Below are 21730 nucleotides of genomic sequence, written 5' to 3' on the forward strand. Positions count from 1 at the left end.
CCTGTTGTTGTTGTCAGTTTCATGTCTATACCGCTTTATATTTTAAAGAAAAAACATCGAGGCAGTTTTACAACACATCAAAACATCAGGTAAGACAATGCAGAACAAAACAAATTCAAGCTTCAAGGAAAATATTTCAGATCCTTCTTTAAGTAAGATTTTACTTTCCCCATATTTATTTACTTAATTTATATAGTTGCCCCATAGCAGAAGGACTCTAGGAAGCCAGTGTAGTGTAGTGGTTCAGAGTGATGAACTAGGACCTGGGAGACCAGGGCTCATGTCTCCACTCGTATTGCCCCCTTGATATTGAGGGACAATTTCCAATCATCGTGGGAAAGGGAGGTCACTAACGAGGTTCAATCCTGCGGATTGTCTCACCTTTACTTTGAGTCTATGACGTACAATCAAGCTAGAGCTGTGATCTCCCGGAGACTGAGTGGCATTGCCAGACAAGAGGACATAGCCCAGGTAAAACCAGGGATGTTCCTAGGGGACCAGATTTATCGGACCATACCAGCCCCCTACCTTGCAGAAATTCACTATGTGGAATATCGTAGACTTCTTACAGCGGCTAGATTAAATGTCCTTGACTCTGCGATATTGTGGGGAAGGTACAGGGGAGTACCATACGCCCAGAGAACCTGTCATTGTGCCATGGGTGTGGTTGAGTCCACCGAACACATCCTCTTGACTTGCCCTTCTTATGCAGAGCTTAGACAAAACTTTATAGACCCACTCCTATGTCAATCTAGCTTCCTATCCGGAGAAAACCAGGTTTTACACTTGCTGAATAACGACACTAGAGCTATACCTTCCTTGGTGGCCAAATTTCTTTTTTTAGCTTTTAAGCGTCGCAAGACTATAATTGACTGTATTGACATGGGGCTATCTGTTTAGCCCATTTTAGTGTTGGCTATGTTCTAAAATCTTCCTGGAGCTTTTAACTGTGTTTTGACAAATGTACTTTTTCTGACTGACGGTCGAATAAAAAGGATGATGATGTCTCCACTCAGTCATGAAGCTCACAGGGTGACCTTGGTCCAGTCACAGCCTCTTAACCTATCCCGTAGGGTCGTGAACCATGCACTCCTTTGGAGGAAAAGGTGGGAGATAAATTCAGTAAATAAGGTCTTCTGTTTACCTGCTTGAGAAAGCTGGAGGGGCCAGCCAAATGGAGATGTCAGTCCCTACATGGTCGCAATTTGATCCATGCCAGTCTCAAAATGCGCTGGGTGCCTGGCCGATTTTGAACACTGTTGGCTACCAAGATTTCAACTTGTTGGGTCAGGCTCAATATCCGGCTGGGGCCTAATATTCTCCACAGTCTGTGTTGTGTCTCCTCCATCTTTTATTTCTCAGTTAAAGGGATGCATCTCATTTTTCCTGATTATATTTTGTCAACGGAAGGTGGCACGCATTGTAAACTTTGTGGCCTGCAGTCTCAGTTCCTGAAGGCAGCGTGCTTCGTAAACCTTATAATATTCATGCTCCTCCCCTGCAAAATAGAATTTACTTGCCTCCTTCCATGCTGACTGCTTTGAAACAAGCAGCTGGGGCTAAGTACTTTGTAGACGTCATGTGCCTGTAGCTGGCATCATGCATCATCTAGTCACAGATGGCCTGTTTGGACTGTCTGTTACTAGCAATGTCCTTTTTTTTACCCTCTCTGGCAACATAACCTTGAGAAATGTATACTGGTCATTTCCCTTGGTTTTCTATCTCTTTATAACCCTGAATGGTAGCTGTGGAAATGGTTCTAGAATAAACCTGCATGAGTAAATACTACTCACCATGAATAAAGGATGCAGAAAGGGCCTTAAATTAATAATTTGACTGATTATTACTCTAACAGATCAAGTTATGCGAGCTTTTTATATATGCAGCATAAATGGCTGCTTTGCATTTTTATACTTTCCTTCTCCGCCTCTGCTGAAAATAATAGTTTCATAGCTGTATGCTGTTATTGCTGAGATATGACTGAGAGAACTGCATTCAGTACAGTGAAGCACATTCATTTTCATCTAGTACCCGTTTATTGCCTTGAGCACTGTAAATCTGTCAGCTCTTCACGATTCTTTCACCTCTTTCTTCATTTGCTCCAGCTTCTAGTTTGACAATGTTCCCCTGAGGCAGAATTCTAATCTGCTTCCAATTAGTTGCAAAATGTGACTGAAATTTCCACATTACGACTGCTGTTTTACTTGCACGAACACATCTAGAAACAAATTAATGCTCTTGAATATTTATTTTCTGAGCCCTTGGATTTACTTTCAGGAGGGAAATTGCCAAATGTTTTCAAGCGATGTTCGAAGGGCTATGTTTTTTTGGCTCACATTAGAATATTTACCACAGGTTTAAAATGGAAATGCTGTTTGACTTAATAAAAAAATAAAAAATAAAAATCCTATGAGTAAAATATTTTTGGCATCCTGAGGTTACTGAAAAGCTATTATGGATGGGGACATTTTATACCCCTCCCCCTTTTTTTGCTGAGCTGTCGGAAAAACATGCATCCTCTTTGCAGAAACATCTTTGCCCCTCTTACACAACATGTATTCATATTCATTGTATGTTTTATATACAATGGTCGGAATCCAAAGCTCCATTTCCTGCTCAAGACCTGGTGCCCCCACAAAACTGCGCTTTTCTGGGTGGTATTCAATTCTGTGTGTGATAATTTGCAGCAGAAAGAGGCAACGGGGAGCCTCCTTCATGCAAAATGGAAGTTTCTTAGGAATGCAAATGGATCTCAACAAATGTGTTCATTACATGTCTTTTTATGAGGCATTGGCAATTTCCCATAGTGAACCATAGTGCAAGGGAGAGGAACTATGACTTTTATTACTATGTTGATATCAAATCTGTCCACAACTTTACGGATAGTTGGTGCTGTGCTGTGTAGAATCTGAGACCTGGAGGTTCAGTGAACTGGGATTCAATATCCCTTTTCCTGTAGAATATGCATGGAGGGGTGGAAACCATGGTGTACAGTTCCGTAAAGTTTTCCCCGTACAACTACTATAATGGCAGTAAGATGGTAGATTGTTACTGCATCTCTGTGTTTATTTCCTTATTGGCTCTTAAGGCTTACAAATGAGCCCTTAAGCAACATGGCTATTACGGAGGCGTGCCATATATATTGTAATACTGTATTCATTTTAAGTGGATACACTGTGATACAGAAAACTTGACTTCATTGCAGCATATTGTATACATACATACATACATATATATATATATAGGCTCTGATTGGAGCGACAAGTTTGAGGGAACTGCTGGGTTCTATTTAGCATCTACCACTTAGAGATGGAAGATTGCATTTTTCCTGCATTGTATTAACACAAGTAGCTTATCTGGAGAGAAGATGTGCATTTAAGTATACAGTGGCTAAATTTAAGGGGTGTAAATTTTTCATACAGCTCTGCGAGTTGGCAGATTGATGTCAGCAGCTGTAATAGGCTTTAAATAGGCTTGCAGAATTTCATTGAAAGTAAACGGTTGAAGTTGATATTGTTAAGTACCTGTCATTTATAAATGAGATTTCCACCTGTACGTTTCGTTATTGGAGTGTCATCAATAATTTCATTATTTATAGACAGGGGGAAAGAATTCAAAAAACAGGAAAAAACAACAACCTAGACTGACATGGTAGTTGGTATTGCAATACTTTCCCCCCCAGAATAGACTTACATTCATGCAGTTTGTGGCTATGGAGACAATCTTAGCTTCTGGGAAAGCATTTAAGATCACATTCAAAAGCGATCTTGTGAAAACAGAAGATATATTATAAGAAACAAACGAACAGGTGTTTGTTGACTAAACTGTGCAGTGTTTTCATCAAATGTATATCACTTTTTTAAGGGAAGCTTGAGTTTGTTGCTAAGCTGTCCAGCAATGTGGAGTGTTAAGCTAAATTGAAAAGTTTTAAAAGTTCTCATTAAGTTCCTATCCAGGTTTTAAAATGCTTTGTGATTTTGTGGTGGCAAAGTCTGTGGCAGCAACCGGATATGCTGGTATTATATAGTACTAAAGTGTTCACAAATACATGAGTTAGCCACTGAAGGAATGACATTATCAACAAAGAACATTTATATAAACAGCCAAGCTTTTTTCCAAGGAAGTAAGGGGTGAGTTCAGCTTTGAATTTAATTTCCCACAGGACCAAGGGACTTGGAGGTATTATACCGACATTGACGTATTATATTCAGTTATTTTATATTTTCTCCACAGCCCTCCTAACAAAGAGGCAAGGATAGTGCACATCACTTTTTAAAAGCCCCGTGAGGCTTTGCTAGACAGACAACCACAGTTAGTGGTTGACCCAAACAGCAGCAAGTGGAGTTTCATAGCTAACTGTAGATTTTCACCCGGGTCTTCCTGGCTCAAGGAGCTCAGCTCTGTTGGTTAAGAACAGGTGTAGGCAGGGGCTGGATGTGGCCCAATCACCTTCTTAATCCGGCCCACGGACGGTCTGGGAATCAGCGTGTTTTTACGTGAGTAGAAGGTGTGTTTTTATTTAAAATGCATCTCTGGGTTATTTGTGGGGCATAGGAATTGGTTCGTTTCCCCCCCCCCCCCCAAAAAAAAAATAGTCTGGCCCACCACATGGTCTGAGGGATAGTGGACTGGCTCACAGCTGAAAAAGGTTGCTGACCCCTGGTTAAGAGCATGGTGGTTATAACGCCAAGGTTGCAGGTTTGATCCCCATATGGGTCGGCTGCATATGCAAGGATTTGGGCTAGACAATCCTTAGGGTCTCTTCCACTCTGTGATTCTAAATCTAGTAGCCTTGGCATTATGCCACACTGGAGAATGAGCTCTGGAAAGCTGGAAGGGACTCCAGGAAGCAGAGGTTTTTAAGGGCAGGGAAGGGAGTGTCTGAGCCAGAATGGGAAAGGACAAGGCAGAATTGAGACACAGGAGCTTGAGGGAAGAGTAGGCAGAGCTAGGTTGTCCAGCTGCAAAAGAGGACCGGTCTCCTGCACCTTTAATGGTTGTTTTGAAGAGGGAATTTCAGCAGGCAGAGCTGGCATGACAGACCTGCTGACATTCTTGCTATTGCTAAAGGTGCAGAGGTCCTCTTTTGCAACAGGCAAGCCTATGTAGAAAAGAGGGCTGGGTGGGTGTTTATTGTGAAAGTCAAAAGAGCTTAGGGAAATGATGCACAAATTTGAAAAGACAATGAAGGCATGACCAGCTACGTTTTACTCCCAAGTAGATCCACTGAAATGAATGAACATGAATAAGTTGGGACAATTAGTTTAAATACAGTGGTACCTCGGGTTAAGTACTTAATTCGTTCCGGAGGTCCATTCTTAACCTGAAACTGTTCTTAACCTGAAGCACCACTTTAGCTAATGGGGCCTCCTGCTGCTGCCATGCCGCCAGAGCATGATTTCTGTTCTCATCCTGAAGCAAAGTTCTTAACCTGAAGCACTATTTCTGGGTTAGCGGAGTCTGTAACCTGAAGCGTATGTAACCTGAAGCGTATGGCTTCCATCACGGTGTCCCATTGGGCCAGAAGCGGTTTAGTCCTGCTGGCCACATGGCCCGGAAAGATGTCTGTGGATAAACGCTGGCTCCCTCGGCCTGAAAGGCGAGATGAGCTCCACAACCCCATAGCTGGGGTTGTGACTGGACTTAACCATCCAGGGGTCCTTTACCTTTTTTTTTAACCTACAGGCTTCAGGTTATCAGTGCAGCCCATTTGTGGGAAGAGTCGCTCTTCAAATCATGTACTTTGATGGCAGAGGTTTGGCCCCATATCTTGGGCATCACCAACCTCTGGAAGTTTACAATGAAGATATGGGTGAGGCGTCACCTTGCCAAGCATCATAAAAGGGAGGATTTAACCAGGTGTTTTAATAATGCCAGTGTCAGCCCTATTGTCCATGGCTCATAGGCACACAGTCCTTGAGCTTCTATATCTCATTTAAAGGTAAAGGTAAAGGGCCTCTGACAGTTAAGTCCAGTCACGGACGACTGTGGAGTTGTGGCACTCATCTCGCTTTACTGGCCGAGGGAGCCAATGTTTGTCTGCAGACATTTTTTCTGGGTCATGTGGCCAGCATGACTAAGCCGCTTCTGGTGAAACCAGAGCAGCGCACGGAAACACTGTTTATCTTCCCACCAGAGTGGGAACTATTTATCTACTTGCACTGGTGTGCTTTCAAACTGCTAGGTTGGCAGGAGCAGGGACTGAGCAACGGAAGCTCACCCCGTCGTGGGGATTTGAACCGCCGACCTTCCGATCGGCAAGCCCAAGAGGCTCAGTGGTTTAGACTGCAGCGCCACCTGCGTCCCCCACCTGAAGCCTCTTTATTCCCATGGGCTGGGGGACTGGGGTGAAGTATCATGGAAGAGGACATGGCTGAAGCCTGAATAGGAGTACTCCACACTGGTTTTAAAATACATACACATTCTCTTCCCCTCTCTCTCATCTAGCCAGGGGCAATACTTGTAGAGCAATAAGCTGTATCCCTTACGGAATGTGGAACTACAGCTGGGAACCGAAGAACAGCCCAACTTGTTCTTTATCCCCAAGGGAGTGCTTATATTTCTTAAATTGAGAAATGTCACATGGGAAGCTTCTTTCAAAACGGGGGGGGGGGGTCGTTTCCAGAGCAGTTTGAAGGGAAAAAGCACAAACAACCCCATGCGTCTCTCCTAAAGCAGCCCTAAACAAGGTGTCGCAGATTTAGTTTTGCTAAGTGCCCTTAAGCAGCTGAGCAGCAAATCAACATTATTGCTGCTTTTTTCTGCCAGGACTCCATATGAACAGCCCAGAAGCTTCATGCGCAGAGCTGAATCCATAAACCTAGTATTTTGGGCCATCGTTTTGCATGCTTTAAATTTACTTTAGAGCAGGCATAGGCAAATTCGGCCCTCCAGCTGTTTTGGGACTACAACTCCCATCATCCCTAGCTAACAGGACCAGTGGTCAGGGATGATGGGAGTTGTAGTCCCAAAACAGCTGGAGGGCCAAGTTTGCCTATGCCTGCTTTAGAGCATAGAGTACTGTGTACACACACACACACACACACACACACACACACACACAAAAATGCTTTTGGTGATGCCTCATAGTTTTTATAAACTCTCCGCAAGCTTATTGCTTTTAAACATCACGGGCCCTAAATAATAGAAGAACCTATGAGCCTGTACATTGGATTGCAGCCAAGCAGGCGGAGAAAGGGGGGGGGGAGGGAGAAAATGAAAAGATGAATGGTTTAATTGTAGAGCAAATCATTTGTTTACAGATTAAGACCTATTTGGTAGCCAAATCCAATGGACAAGGAGGTGAAAGTATAGGACTCTGAGTTACAGGAAATGAATGTCTAGCTTTATATTTTGTGACCACGTGTTGTTGTTTTTTGCTTTTTTTTTTTGCTTTCTTTACCCTCTCCCGAAGCAGAGTAGCCGAGGGGAGAGAAAAGTGAATTGTTTAATAGCGAGGACTGCTGAGCAAAGTGCATATTTGAGAAAGCAACAAAGGGGGGGGGAAGGGTAGTGTTCACAATTTTTTAAAAAAAACCTACCAGCTTTTGCTGCCTGACAGGAGCCTGACAACTCAGGGGCACCAGTTGTTGGCAAATGGAGTTTGCCTTCTTTGTTGGCGTGAATTTAAAAAGAGGAGAGAGAGAGAGAGAGAATAGTTCTGTTAACCTGAACAAACATAATGCGTTCACTCAAACTTGTCTCTCTGAAATGCAATTTGGCTTGCCTGCAAAACCTTCTCCCTCTTTCCCCTTAGCTCCACCTCCCAACAAAGGAAGGAGGAAACTGCATAAATCGACTTTTGTTCCACTAGCCTAGCTAATTAGTGGCACGGAAGAGCTCTGAAGCATATACATAAAAAAACCCTGTAAGCCAGTTCCTTTTCAACAGGACTTTATTGCTGTCAATGTTATATTTTTGGAGCAGTATTTTCAGAAATGCTCCTGGAAATAGACTTAACTTTGATTTATCAGTGAGCGAGTTCTTTATTTTATTATATTTTTTGCAAGGACATTCAACAGAGCCTTTGCCCTACAAGGAAGCTGTCCCCTTGAATTGTGAATATATATTGTGGGCTGATTGCTGGTTGGATATGTCACTTAGATAATATTGACTTGTAAATAGATAACTGCCATTTATCTCTGGGCAATTACAGCTTTCTACTGGCTTTATCTCGACAGGTGTTTGAGCACTGTCTTTGTGGGGGTTTTTCCCCCCATTTTTAAAGCCTCCTGATACTATAACAAATGGAAGCCATTGGAACAAATGAAATTATAGGCATCTTTTTTTCCTATTATAATCATTAAATTATATGTTGCAAAGTGTTCTCTTGCAGTGTGAAATAAATAGAGCAGTGGTTTCTTTAAAAATAGACTGGGGGGGGGGGGGAACGACTGTCTCTGCAAATATAAAATCTCTCTTGAACCAGCCTTGAACCCAGACGTCTGCAGTTGCTTAGTTCCTTTGACCTCCCAGGAGGAGCTAGCATGTTGATTCTATTTAAGACAGCAGAGAAAAGGTGATCGCACACACTAAACATCTTTAAAATATATATTTAAACTTAAATTTCAAAGCTTTATATTCCCACAGAGCTTGAGCAACAAATAGGCTTCACCACTGATTGCAAGGCCAAGGTCTGTGTTTATAATCGAATATACAGATGAGGAAGTGACTGAGGAATAATTCACTTTTTTTGTGTTGGAGTACTGTATGGCCATTGGAGATCCCACACTTATAAAATACTTCTTGCTCAAGATAGGTAAAGGGACCCCTGACCATTAGGTCCAGTCGTGACCGACTCTGGGGTTGCGGCGCTCATCTCGCTTTATTGGCCGAGGGAGCCGGCGTACAGCTTGCAGGTCATGTGGCCAGCATAACTAAGCCGCTTCTGGCGAACCAGAGCAGCGCACGGAAACGGTGTTTACCTTCCCGCTGGAGCGGTACCTATTTATCTACTTGCACTTTGATGTGCTTTTGAACTGCTAGGTTGGCAGGAGCAGGGACCGAGCAATGGGAGCTCATCCCATTGGGGGGATTCGAACCGCCGACCTTCTGACCGGCAAGTCCTAGGCTCTTTGGTTTAACCCACAGCGCCACCCGTGTCCCCATTGCTCAAGATAGGAGACTGCAATTGTCCTGCAATTGTAAAGCAAGTTTCAACTGATCTTTGTGGGACTTGTTCTCATGTAAGCGAGTTTGAGCTTTTAACCTGTGAATTAGGTGATTGCAGTGTTGTGGACGGTGTGGACGCAACTGTAATTGCTCTTGTGGAATGAGATTTACCTATGGTGAATCTGTGGGTCCCACCTGCCATGGCATAGCTTTTATCTTTTTTTGTAGTTGCAGAAAATAGCTTGGCTGGAAGGCAAGTACAGTCGTACCTTGGATCCCAAAGGCCTTGCGAGTCGAATGTTTTGGCTTCCGAACGCTGCAAACTCAGAAGTGAGTGTTCCGGTTTGCGAACTTTCTTTGGAATCCAAACATCCTCGACAGCTTCCGATTGGCTGTAGGAGCATCCTGCAGCCAATCGGAAGCCGCGCCTTGGTTTCCGAATGTTTTGGAAGTCAAATGCACTTCTGGAATGGATTCCGTTCGACTTCCGAGGTACCACCCCTGCATGGTATCTTAAATCAGAAGACAAATCTGTGCACAAGGAGTGAATTGGGAGATAAGAGGAGGAGCAAGTCTCCCCTAAATAATTATTTCCTAAGCTGTTTTCATTTTTAAAAGGCTTCTTCAACTCTTGGGAGTTCATCTCAGTGCCTGCTTGTAAAAATTTCAAATCTACAATCTCCCTGTCATGAACAACCAGCATCTACAACAGTTATCTAATAGAGCGGATCGGTTACTTTGCATTTTATTATTAAGAATTTAGGAATATACATTTTACTGACGACTTGTTCGAAATTATCATTTAAGTCTCAATTTGAAATGTATTTTAATATTTAAGACCTACCACCGCAATTCTAAGCACATTTACTTTTAATGAAATTTCATGGGAATCAGTGGAATTTATTTCCTTATATAACAGTATACGTTTGATATAAAATCAGTGAGAACAATTTTCAATATGTGTGAGTCCTTTGCAATGTGTGATTTCGATTGTATACATTTACATGAATTAAATATGCAAACTTATGCTTTGTGCAGATTATATTATACAGCTCCCCAGATTCCACACTCCCTCCTGTCTTCTCCCCAGATTTACGGTGTTCCATCTGTTCTTCTCTTCCAACTGCCTGAAATAATAAAGTTTTACAACACACCACAACATCGTATGGAGCCGTGTTTAGGAAGGCACATAAGATAAGACCATGCGACACCATTATGCGGTTGGAAAAGGAGCTGTCCAGCATATTAAGCAGCCATAGTGGTTTAAGGCCCTAATTATTATTGTTATTATTATTATTAATACCCCACCCATCTGGCTGGGTTTCACTAGCCACCCTGCGTGGCTCCCAACAGACTATTAAAAACACAATAAAACATCAAACATTAAAAACTTCCAAAACAGGGCTGCCTTCAGGTGTCTTCTAAAAGTCAGATAGTTGTTTATTTTCTTAACATCTGGTGGGAGGGCGTTCCACAGGGCAGACGCCACTACCGAGAAGGCCCTCTGCCTGGTTCCCTGCAACCTCACTTCTCACAGTGAGGGAACCGCCAGAAGGCCCTCGGGAGGAGGATCTCAGTGTCTGGGCTGAACAATGGGGGTCCGTACTGGGAGCCAATGTAGGTCTTTCAGGACCCAGAGGATGGCTACGCCTCTATACATAAGTACGCCAGATGAACCTGCTGGATCAAGCCAGTGACTCATCTAGTCTAGTATCCTGTTCTCACATGGCCAACCAGATGCTTATGGGAAGCATATGGATGCAGGTGTCACTCTGGTCTAAACCACTGAGCCTCTTGGGCTTGCCAATCAGAAGGTTGTGGTTCGAATCCCTGCAAGAGGGTGAGCTCCCATTGCTCTGTCCCAGCTCTTACCAACCTAGCAGTTCAAAAGCACACCAGTGCAAGTAGATAAAGAGGTACAGCTGTGGCGGGAAGGGTAAACGGTGTTTCCAGGTGCTCTGGTTTCTGTTACCATGTCTCTTTGCATCAGAAGCGGTTTAGTCATGCTGTCCCGAAAAACTGCCTGCAGACAAACGCCTGCTTCCTTGGCCTGAATGCGAGATGAGCCCAAAGTCATCTTTGGCTGGATTTAACCATCCTGGGGTCCTTTACCTTTACCTTCTGGGAAGCATGCCAACTGGACCTAACCCAATGTTTGAAGTTGGCCAGGCGCATTTCGCACCTGACTGTCAACCACTTGCGATGAAGTAAGGTGTCTGGGCACCAGGATGACACCTGACATCTCCATCATCTGGTGGTGCATGCCTACGGATCCTTGGATCTTACCAGTTTACACACACGTAATACCCCATCCTGTAGAATTCTATCACTTATATTTTATCTGCAGCATCAGAATGGGTTTCTGGAACCAAATTGCTTTTTCTGTGCAGCCTCAGCAGGAGCAGTCACCGTTAAGAAAAAGTGGTTGGAATAGGCCAATATATGTAGACTATCCCTGGATCAAGTGACTTTTCTTCTTTAAATTCTCAAAATTCTTAACCTAGCTCAAGGTTGTCATCTGAACTAGCCAAGTGTTTAACTGAGAATCAGTCACAGTCAGTCTATCATTTGAAAAATACTACAGTGGTACCTCGGGTTACAGGCGCTTCAGGTTACAGATGCTTCAGGTTACAGACTCCGCTAACCCAGAAATAGTACCTCGGGTTAAGAACTTTGCTTCAGGATGAGAACAGAAATCGTGCAGCGCTGGCGCGATGGCAGCGGGAGGCCCCATTAGCTAAAGTGGTACCTCAGGTTAAGAACAGATTCGGGTTAAGAACAGACCTCCAGAACGAATTAATTTCTTACCCCGAAGTACCACTGTGGATTAAATCTGTCTTGCCCCAAAATGGCAACTAGACATCCTGTTTTGGTGCCTATAACCTTGGTTTAAGTAGCCATTTGGCACCTAGCTTTTATTTCTGAGTTTCTAACACTGACTTAAGCACAACTGCCTTCTGCTCACCTGTGATTCCCAGCCTTTCTACGCTAACAACCCCAATCTGATTTTTCCTCTGACATCCCGGATGGTTTTTCAAGAGCTACATAGACCACTCATTCTGTTGGCCAGCAATAAGGTGTCACCCCTCTAGCCCTGCTCAGGTATTTGCTGTGAACACTGAAAAGTGCCACGGGGTCATGCGTGCAAGCAAGCCCTATACCCAATGTTTCTGTCTGTGCCAAAGACCTGCGAAGGGGGAATTGCAAGCTTTGGTGTGACCGGGAACTCCAATCGTGCAGGTTCCTGCTGATAATAAATATTGTGAGCATGTGATCTTCCCTTCCAAAGCAGGAAGGTGAGGGTGGAGCAAGCAGAGATGTTTTCCCTGCCTGGCCCCACACCCTTTTTACAGAATTTGGGAATGCACCTTGTGTAAGAACAGTGCCTGCAGAGTCCTTCTGTGCCTGTGCAGTCTAGACTGGCGGCATATTCTGCAGCTCGTGAAGTAAAGAACCTTAGGGAGAGAGAGAGAGAGACAGAACCTGACCAACTGTAAACTGTAAACTCCAGTCCTCTTTCTGCATTTCCCAGTCACTCTGCAAGCACTCCCGAGCGATCAGTTGGTTTGTCTGACTGTCAGTTGGCATTTGTAGTCTCGGGGGGGAAAGATGAGGCTCTTGGAGGTAAGATTTCGAGTGCAAATATTGAATTGAGATGTCACCGTGCGCTGACAAACTTTTAATGCCATCAGTGCGATGTGTGCCGCAGAAAGGGAAATATTGTGCCCCACATCTTCTGTGGGGAGTCAAAGGGATTTGAGTTGAGGGCAAGAAGAGCAATCGGGGTTCTTGATACGAAATCCGTATAAGAAAGCTGCCTAAATTAAAAATGAATTTTAAGGGGCTCGTGAAGCCCAGTTTTTAATTGGGACCGTTTCTCTGCCTTTTTAGCAGCAGCCAAATTTAGCCAAATTTCCTGGCATGTAGTGAACAGGATCTGGCCTACAGCTTCCCCGGCTAAATTTATTTATGTTGGGCTGCTGTTGAAAACATTCTTTTCTCGTTCTTCATTTTAGGAGGCAGCTCTAGATGTTTATCATACAACTATATTAAAGATGCTCAGAGGGTTTTGAGTCATCAGGGGTTTTAGAGCCTGTGCCAGTTTCTGTATTGTGAAAATCTGCAACGATAAAGGCTGGCACCAGAATTTATGTGCAGCGATGTCTGGCAGTTAAACTATTTATGACCTTTTGCCAATTCTGGCAACGGGGCATGCAGTTTTCGGCTCAGAAGAGTTGGTATAGAATTACAGTTTGTCTTTCAAACTCAAGAATGTTTTATTTTGCTTTGTTTTTAATTTATTCCCCTTTGTGTGTATTGACACAGGAAAGAGATATACAGTAGAAGTCTCAGATGAAACAAAAGACAGTCCCCCCCCTTCCCAGCTTACAGTTAACCTGCCGTTGAACTTGACAGTTTCAACTGGCACAAGCCCATCACGACATTCTAGAACTTTCCCCTCTAAATGTTTACAGAGAGAAATTATGGGAGTTAACCGGAGTGATGACTGATATCATTTTCACTCTGCAGAAGATATGCTTCGCTCCTGGTTTAAGTGGCCTTGACTGACAAGCGATTTTAGTCGAAGGAGGGAAATGAGTTTTGACGGTTTGATGCAGCAGAGAATGCATTCCTTGTCATGCTGGTTTCATATATTACTTAGTCAAAAAATTAATGCATAATTTGAAAAGACAAGGGTGTTGTTTGCTGTGCTGGGTGCGGTTTTAATCCCCAAACTCAGAATATGAACATTTTTTTGTCTGGCTTGAACTCTTTAACGAAGAATTCCTCAAGCGACAATAAAATTATATGCTGTTTTCCTCCCAAAGTCAATAACCTCCTTGTAATGCAATCTGATGAATCTTTACACAGAAGTAAGTCCTACTGTGTTCAGTTAATCTTGCTCCTTAACAAGGTTGCCGCCTTTAAAGCATCATATGTCTTAAAAAATAAACACCCTCCCTTGCGATAAATGGAGTGAAAAATGTCACAAAACACCCTGATCTGGATTCTTTAGACTTCTGGTGTATTTAGATTTCTTCCATCCTCACCCATTTATTACTGAATCACGCCACATGGTAGTCTGTGCAATTTTGTAATAATATTTGAAAATGTCCTCCCTAATCGCCGCTCTTAAAATAAACTTTGACGTCTTTAAAATTCTCATATTAGCAGTTCTTCCTTGCTCAGGTGTCAAAGACTTCAGATTTTCTTAAGATGGCTGCAGATTATGATGTATGGTTCTTCCAGCGAAACTGCTGCTGTGAATCTGAATATATAGCCATTCCACATTGGCCTTTTAGATGGCCATTAGCACCGCATAAGTACAAGCCTTTTTTATTTCCAGATAGCATTTATTCTTCACAGTTCTCCTTCTTCAAATATTTGATGGCAGTGCCATTTGCCAAGCCCTGAATAACAACAAGCATTTTATTGAAGTAGAGATTTCTGAATAAGGCAATGTTGAAGTGTCTTTCTTGCCATGAATGTCTCAGTTCTTTCCCAGAAAGGTACCTGAATATTCAGTCCTTTTTAGTCAGTCAGTTAGTTTTAGTTTTAGTCAGTTAGTTGCTCATTTTGGCATTTTTAAGGGTTCTGCACTTGTAGAAGTTTGTTTTTAATTCAAGTTTAATTTAATTTACAACTTGTGTAACTAAACAGAAAGAGAAGGGAGAATGCATGGATCTTGGATTCTTCTTTCCTATCAGCAATCCTAGAAAAGTTGACAGAAAGGACCACTATCCCCCCAGTCAGAAATCTGAGCTTCCATTTATTATTATTATTATTATTATTATTATTATTATTATTATTATTATTATTATTATTATTTTACAAAAGTTGGATTTCTGAAATTGGGAACTACTTAGGAAGAAAAATAACTATCTTTATGTAAATCCCATTCAGGTAAGGTCTAGCCACCCACAGTTCTTAAATGTGCTTGAAATGCTTTATGAAAATGTGACACTTTCTGAGTCAGCTGTTTTGGACAGAAGAAGCCTTCACTCCAGCAGAACAGAGCCAGGGATTTGCATTTCCCTAATGCATTTGCAAAAAAATTAAAAATCCACATCTACATTTTGTCAAATTATATTCACTTGTCCTAAGCAAGTGTGGGATAAGAAAGGTCATCTTCCGCTGCAGAGATTGCAGAAAAATTATATGATTGAGCCCAAAGAATTCCAATCAGCTGGAGAAAGCTGTTGTGATAGGAGTCTGAGCAACATTATCCGTGTTTGCTTCTCTCGCACAAGGAGGGCTCTGATTAGTCACATATATCACAGTGAAGCTGAACGATGACTTTTCAGTTCACTGACATTTTCCAGTTACGGAGGACGACAAGTGTGCACATTAGCAAGGCTGAAGGTTTGGAAACTGCAGCTGGTGAAGAACTCAACATCCCAGCTCCTATGTAGGGTGGGCCACTAGGCAGTACAATACAGTGGTACCTTGGTTGTCAAACTTAATGTGTTCTGGGGGTCCTGATTGGCTACAGGAGCTTCTTGCACTCAGTCGGAATCTGCGGCGGATGTTTGGCTTCCGAAAAACGTTTGCAAACAGGAACACTCACTTCCAGGTTTGCGACGTTTGATCTTCTTGCAGTCCATGGGACTCTCAAGAGTCTCCTCCAGCACCCGAAGGTAATGTAACCCGAGGGTCCACTGTATAGCCCAAATGGTGTGGTTACCCCCTGCTCCTGATTCCCTCTGTTTGGAATGTAGGGCTAATGCCAGGCAGAACCTTTTCTATGATGGCTTTATGATATTTATGGGGTGGATGACAGTCTAACTTTGAGAGGAGCCCTTTTTCTTTCTTTCACTTTGAGACTGTGACACTTAGTGACTTTCCACAGTTAGTAAATAGTACCATGATTTTATTTTTCTATTTTTGTAAATGTTTTTAGAATGTCGGCATAGGCTTTTAAATAATTTTTAAAGAATATTTTTGCGCACACACACACAAACAACCACCAAAACAGTGTATTCAAACAATGGTAACTGCCTTTTAATTCTGAATAAATTTCTAGAGCTTTCAAATGACATTCTGTGGTGGAGTACTGTTCAGTAAATTACGTGGGTTTGAATAAAGGCCAAATACTTGCTGCATAAATGAAATAAATATGCTACAGAATGTAGTATCCAAACCTCTGGCAAGGGTGAAAAGAACGCCATGTGAAATGCTCAGCATATTTTAATGAGCATACGGTTTGGTCCCTTTTAGGTAGTTAAACACACACACACACACACACACACACACACACACACACACACACACACTATTTAAGCAAAGCTTTTGCCAGCTACCTTTAAGTATGGCAAAGGTATAAACAATTAAGAGCATTTGTTCTTGTCATTTTGGCAGGCTTATCACGATGGTCAAAATCACATTAGTGGTGTATGGCTAAAGCACTTCTATCATAATTTGGCTCATGAAATCACATTTGGGTTTAAATACAAATTCCCTGAAATTCTGTGTTGCTGAATTTGCAGATTTTGCAAAACCAGGTTACATCGTTAAGGACCTGTGATTCTTCCCAGGGGGTCTTGAGGTGTTTTCTAAATATGGAAGACTAGAATTGCATCTGTTGTTGTTAACTAAGCGTTTGACTGTTGTTTTGGTGCCTAATGGTCTCCATTTCCAGAATGATTAGGTGGCAAAGACTCCACCACTGGGGTGCAACTGTCTCAGCTTGCTATTCACAAAGGTTCAATTCAGCCTATGTGACTCACTGCCGCTGCAGGAAGTTGCTGTGAACTATTGGGCTAATTGCAGGGTAGGTGACCTCACCTACACAGCATTGTAAGGTTACTTCATTTCTTTTCCCAGATGAAGGAAATTGAGCTGGATGGGTGACTTAACAGAAGCTTTTTGAATAGTTGGATAACTGCTCTACTTGCAAAGTAGATGATACTGTCTTCCTCTTACTGTGTAGCTGAATAAGAGTGTCTTCCATGAATATGGTCTTAACAGTGAGTCCACAGGTGACTGTGGAGGCCAAGGGACACGGGTGGCGCTGTGGTCTAAGCCATGAAGCCTCTTGGGCTTGCCGATCAGAAGGTTGACAGTTCGAATCCCAGCGATGGAGTGAGCTCCCGTTGCTCTGTCCCAGCTCCTGCCAACATAGCAGTTTGAAAGCACACCAGTGCAAGTAGATAAATAGGTACTGCTATGGCAGGAAGGTTACGCCGTTTCCATGCGCTCTGGTTTCCATCATGGTGTCCCGTTGCGCCAGAAGCGGTTTAGTCATGCTGGCCACATGACACGGAAAGCTGTCTGTGGACAAACGCCGGCTCCCTTGGCCTGAAGTGAGATGAGCGCCACAACCCCAGAGTCGCCTTTGACTGGACTTAACCATCCAAGGGTCCTTTGCCTTTGCCCGTGGAGGCCAATCCTGGATCCACACATCCTTCCACAGTGGGGACATAGGTTTCTGGGCGGGAGTTGATAACAGTGAGGATTTGCCAAACGTGCCTGTAGACCACCTTTCATTATGCTATGCAGATCTGGGGGCTGTAAATTTGTAGGATTGAGATGATGGTGGGAACTAGAATAATTAGCCTGGGCTGTCTTCTTGATAATATTAGTTTGTCATAATTTGAATTGTGAAATTTGTCTGCTAGGTCAAGCATTATGCTTATTTGCAACATCAGGATTTACTCTGAAGACTGAATGTGCAATGTTATGTTGTCCAGGATTTTTCTGCAAACTTTTTAAGGTTTTCATGGCTGTAGCGTGTGATCAAAACATATTTCAGGGGTTCTGCTCCATGAGCATTCCCTTCCGTTCCAACCACCAAGCTGGTGATGTAAAAGCTGTTAGCATTCAGCATTGAGAAGATGTTTGTATTAACAGAAAATGGATCATGATAGTAGGATTAAGAATAGAATATGCTTTTTCATATAGAGCAGCAGTAGTGTACTAAGGCTATGCACACTTATCTTGAAATAAGCCCCATTGAACTCAGCATGACTTGCTTTTGAATAGACATGTATAGAATTGCTCTTCCAATGTGACTTTGCTTTCATGCCATGCCATAATGCAGATCCTTTTAGCCTTCAAAAGAATTCAACTTGCATTGTTTTGTTCTGCTTCAGTATACAGAGCTGCAATCTTGTCATTGATGATTACTTTCATTAGCGTTTAGTGTTCATCACCTTGTACTGAAAACCTTCATAAACCAGAAATGTGGTGACATAGATAGCCTTGGAAATTGAGTTCAACAGCTGCATATGACCCCTGTAATTTGAGCCAATATATTTCATTAACATATCATTATTAGGAAGCGTTATAGAGTGGTTTTTAGCGGATTGATTATTTTGTTTAATTCCTGCACTACCCTCCTGCAAACAAGCGCACGGGAGAAATTCTTGGTGCTCGCTTATGTAATTGCTACTTAACAACATTGGGTAGGCTAATGGAGTTCAAAATAGCCAGGATTCAGTGATCTGTGAGTGACTTCAGATAGCAAATGATGGAGCATAATTTGGGGGGGCTCAGTGAGAATTGCTACCTCCCAAAGTTAAGTTTCTGCTCCATGATTACACACCTAAACTAGCAACCACAGAATCTTGAACTAACATTGACTTCACCGCCCTGATAGTATAATTATTTTCTTCTGTCACTTGAGGATAAATAAACACCCTAGCACTAAGATTGTGACTTGTTTCTTCCCAAGGAATACAAGGTAAAAAAGCAACTGTTTTCAAATGCTCAGCAAGCACAAAATTGCTTTCTAGTTGAGGTAGCTGAATTCTCAGCTTAGCAACTTCTGCCATTGCATTTCATAGCAGTATAGCGGCTGGGTTTTTAAAAATATTTATTTGCGAAAGATCTGTAAAGGACACTTCAGGTTACAGACTCCGCTAATCCAGAAATAATACCTCAGGTTAAGAACTTTGCTTCAGGATGAGAACAGAAATCGCGTGGCGGCAGCGGGAGGCCCCATTAGCTAAAGTGGTACCTCAGGTTAAGAACAGTTTCAGGTCAAGAATGGACCTCCAGAACGAATTAAGTTCTTGACCCGAGGTACCACTGTATTTTCATTTGTGGCATGTGTGTACAAACATTGTCCAGATTTATGTGTGGAGGAGCTGAGAGTTGGTGCCCATGGTTTGGGAAACATCTAACTTTCCCAATGCTCTTTTAAAACATGGGGGTTTGGGGAGTGGCTTAATGCATTGTTATTTTTATTTTGTGGTTTTATATTTTGATTTTGTTCTGTGAGACCTCTGGGTTTAGGGCGGTATATAAATTCAATTAATCGTAATAATAATTAATAGCTTCCTCCACTTCTCTCTGATGGGTGTGAGCTTTCAGTTTGTGAGATATAGAAGACAAGAGACAATGGTATTGAATCACTGTCCATTGCAGCAGTCATTAGCAGCAGGCACAGTTTTAGCACAACAACCAGGTTCACCAAATGCTCATGCAGGCTTGTAAATTCACCTTCTAATCTCCCTACTCCATGGGTAGGCAAACTGAGGCCCGTGGGCCGGATCAGGCAAAATTGCCTTCTGAATCTGGCCCACGGATGGTTCGGGAATCGCCACGTGGATCGCCAGCGCGTATGTTCTTTCCCTCTCCCTCACACAGCACCTTCGCCTCCTCCCTCCCTCCTCCTGGCTTCTTCTCGCCCTGCCTAGAGGAGGAAGGGTGCCGGCAGCAGCAATGCTCGAGCGGCCGCCATTTTAAGCAGCCCCTCTCCGGAGCCCTTTTTCACGATGCTCATTGTCCCATTGCTGCCAGCCCCTGCCGCTCGCATGACACAGGTAAGCAGCCACTAGGGCTCGTGGTTCTCTTGCATCATTTTTTCCTCCAAAATATAGTCCGGCCCCCCACAAGGTCTGAGGGACAGTGGACCGGCCCCCTGCTGAAAAAGTTTGCTGGCCCCTGCCCTACTCCCACAAGATTAGAATTTCAGAATACGAAACTGTTTCAAAAGGACTGGAGCAAATTTATAGTATATTTGAAAGAACAGTGTAAACATTTGAAAACGTTTGTAGCTTTGACTTGAAATGTTTTGCAAAGAGAATATAAGGAGCTGATTTACATTTAAAGAGGTGAATGCCAAAACAAGAGAGAAGGTAAAAAAGTTGTTGTAGAAATGCTAAGAATAAAGTAAATGTGTATGGAGGTCAGAAAAAGGGGCGGAAGGAAGTCAAGGCTCAAATAGAGAGAGGTTTGAGTTTATTGAATTATGTATGGAAATTGTGATTATGATAAAACTGAAAATGCAATAAAAAGTAATTAAAAAAATAGAATTTCAGAATACTAGGTATTAAACACACACACACACACACACACACGCTTCAAAAGGGCTATTTGTAGTTGCAAGCTCATGACCCATGACATGGCTGGAGGAATAGGATGGGACCACAACCACAGAACCTTTCCTAATTCAGGCACACCCCACCCTCAGTGTGGAAAGAAAACCTCACACCCACACTCTAATAACAGCAGCATGGGACCAACGGTGCAGACAATCACCTGCAAATTGGCTCTTGGAAACTTTGTACCAAACCGCAACTATACCACTATAAATGGTAAGTGCGGAAAGAGGCCTTTGGTTTAGTCAGCCATGCGATGACAGTTGCATAGCTACTCAATTACAGAGCAATAAATGGTGGATTTAACATAGATTTCCCCCACAGTTTGTAACATGTGTCCCCCCCCCCCGTATGAGACACATCAACGGCAAAGTTAGGTTAAGTACAAAATAAAATTTATTTAGAAAGCGACGCTTTTGAAGAGGAATCGTGGTCACAACTCTGTTTCTATTGGCACAGTCTCGCTTGTCGTAGAATCATAGAGTTGGAAGGGACTGGGAGGGTCCAACCCCCCCCCCCATGAAGGAAACTTTTTTGCCCAATGTGGGGCTTGAATCCAGGACCCTGAGATTAAGAGGCTTGTGCTCTACCAGCTGAGCTATGTGGAACCCTTTGTGCATATAATTATATCCTCACTGAGGGATACCTCACTGGCTTGTATTCCTTCCATAGTTTTCCCCACCCGACTATGCTGCCCCTGTGCCAAACTTGCAGAGCAACGTGCCCAGCCATTTCTGGTAATGGGAGGTATTGCCTCACATTTATCTAGTGCAGGCACCCCCAAACTCGGCCCTCCAGATGTTTTGGGACTACAGCTCCCATCATCCCTGACCACTGGTCCTGTTAGCTAGGGATGATGGGAGTTGTAGTCCCAAAACATCTGGAAGGCCGAGTTTGGGGATGCCTGATTTACTGTTCTGGTCCTCTCCATTCTGCACCCACCCCAGTATTGAGGGTGCCCAAACAGATCACAAGAATGGTGCACACTGGGAACTTGGAGATGACGATTCCCAACCTTGGGCCTCCAGCTGTTTTTGGACTACAACTCCCATCATCCCTAGCTAGCAAGACCAGTGGTCAGGGATGATGGGAATTGTAGTTCAAAAACAGCTGGAGGCCCAAGGTTGGGAAACACTGGCACTAGACCACTAGTCTAGCACTAGTCTAGCACTTGGAGATGACTAGACCACTAGCAAAGGGCTAGTGTTCCTGACAATATTTTATGTCAAGCATATTCATATGGGCTAGCAGGGAGGAAGCAAAGCTTGTAAGATTCTGTGAGCATCTATACCTCC

The 21730-nt window shown here is 43.1% G+C and overlaps 1 protein-coding gene across 5 annotated transcripts in view; it reads left to right on the forward strand.

The window, feature by feature from the left end:
• The window catches only part of ZNF608 (zinc finger protein 608), a gene marked incomplete at its 3' end in the record, with an annotated part of 133913 nt that overhangs the window by 25189 nt on the left and 86994 nt on the right, over positions 1-21730 (forward strand). The window contains exon 1 of one of the 5 annotated variants that reach the window (XM_083464376.1): positions 12555-12735. The exons of the other annotated variants lie outside the window; for them this stretch is intronic. Within the exon in view, the coding sequence (XP_083320502.1) occupies positions 12721-12735 (15 nt within the window). The 5' untranslated portion in view covers positions 12555-12720. Of the gene's footprint in view, positions 1-12554; positions 12736-21730 lie in introns of those variants that run through there. 5 annotated transcript variants of the gene reach the window in all.

Source organism: Podarcis liolepis, assembly GCF_965112155.1.
Source record: "Podarcis liolepis genome assembly, chromosome: 11".
NCBI classification, from domain to species: domain Eukaryota; kingdom Metazoa; phylum Chordata; class Lepidosauria; order Squamata; family Lacertidae; genus Podarcis; species Podarcis liolepis.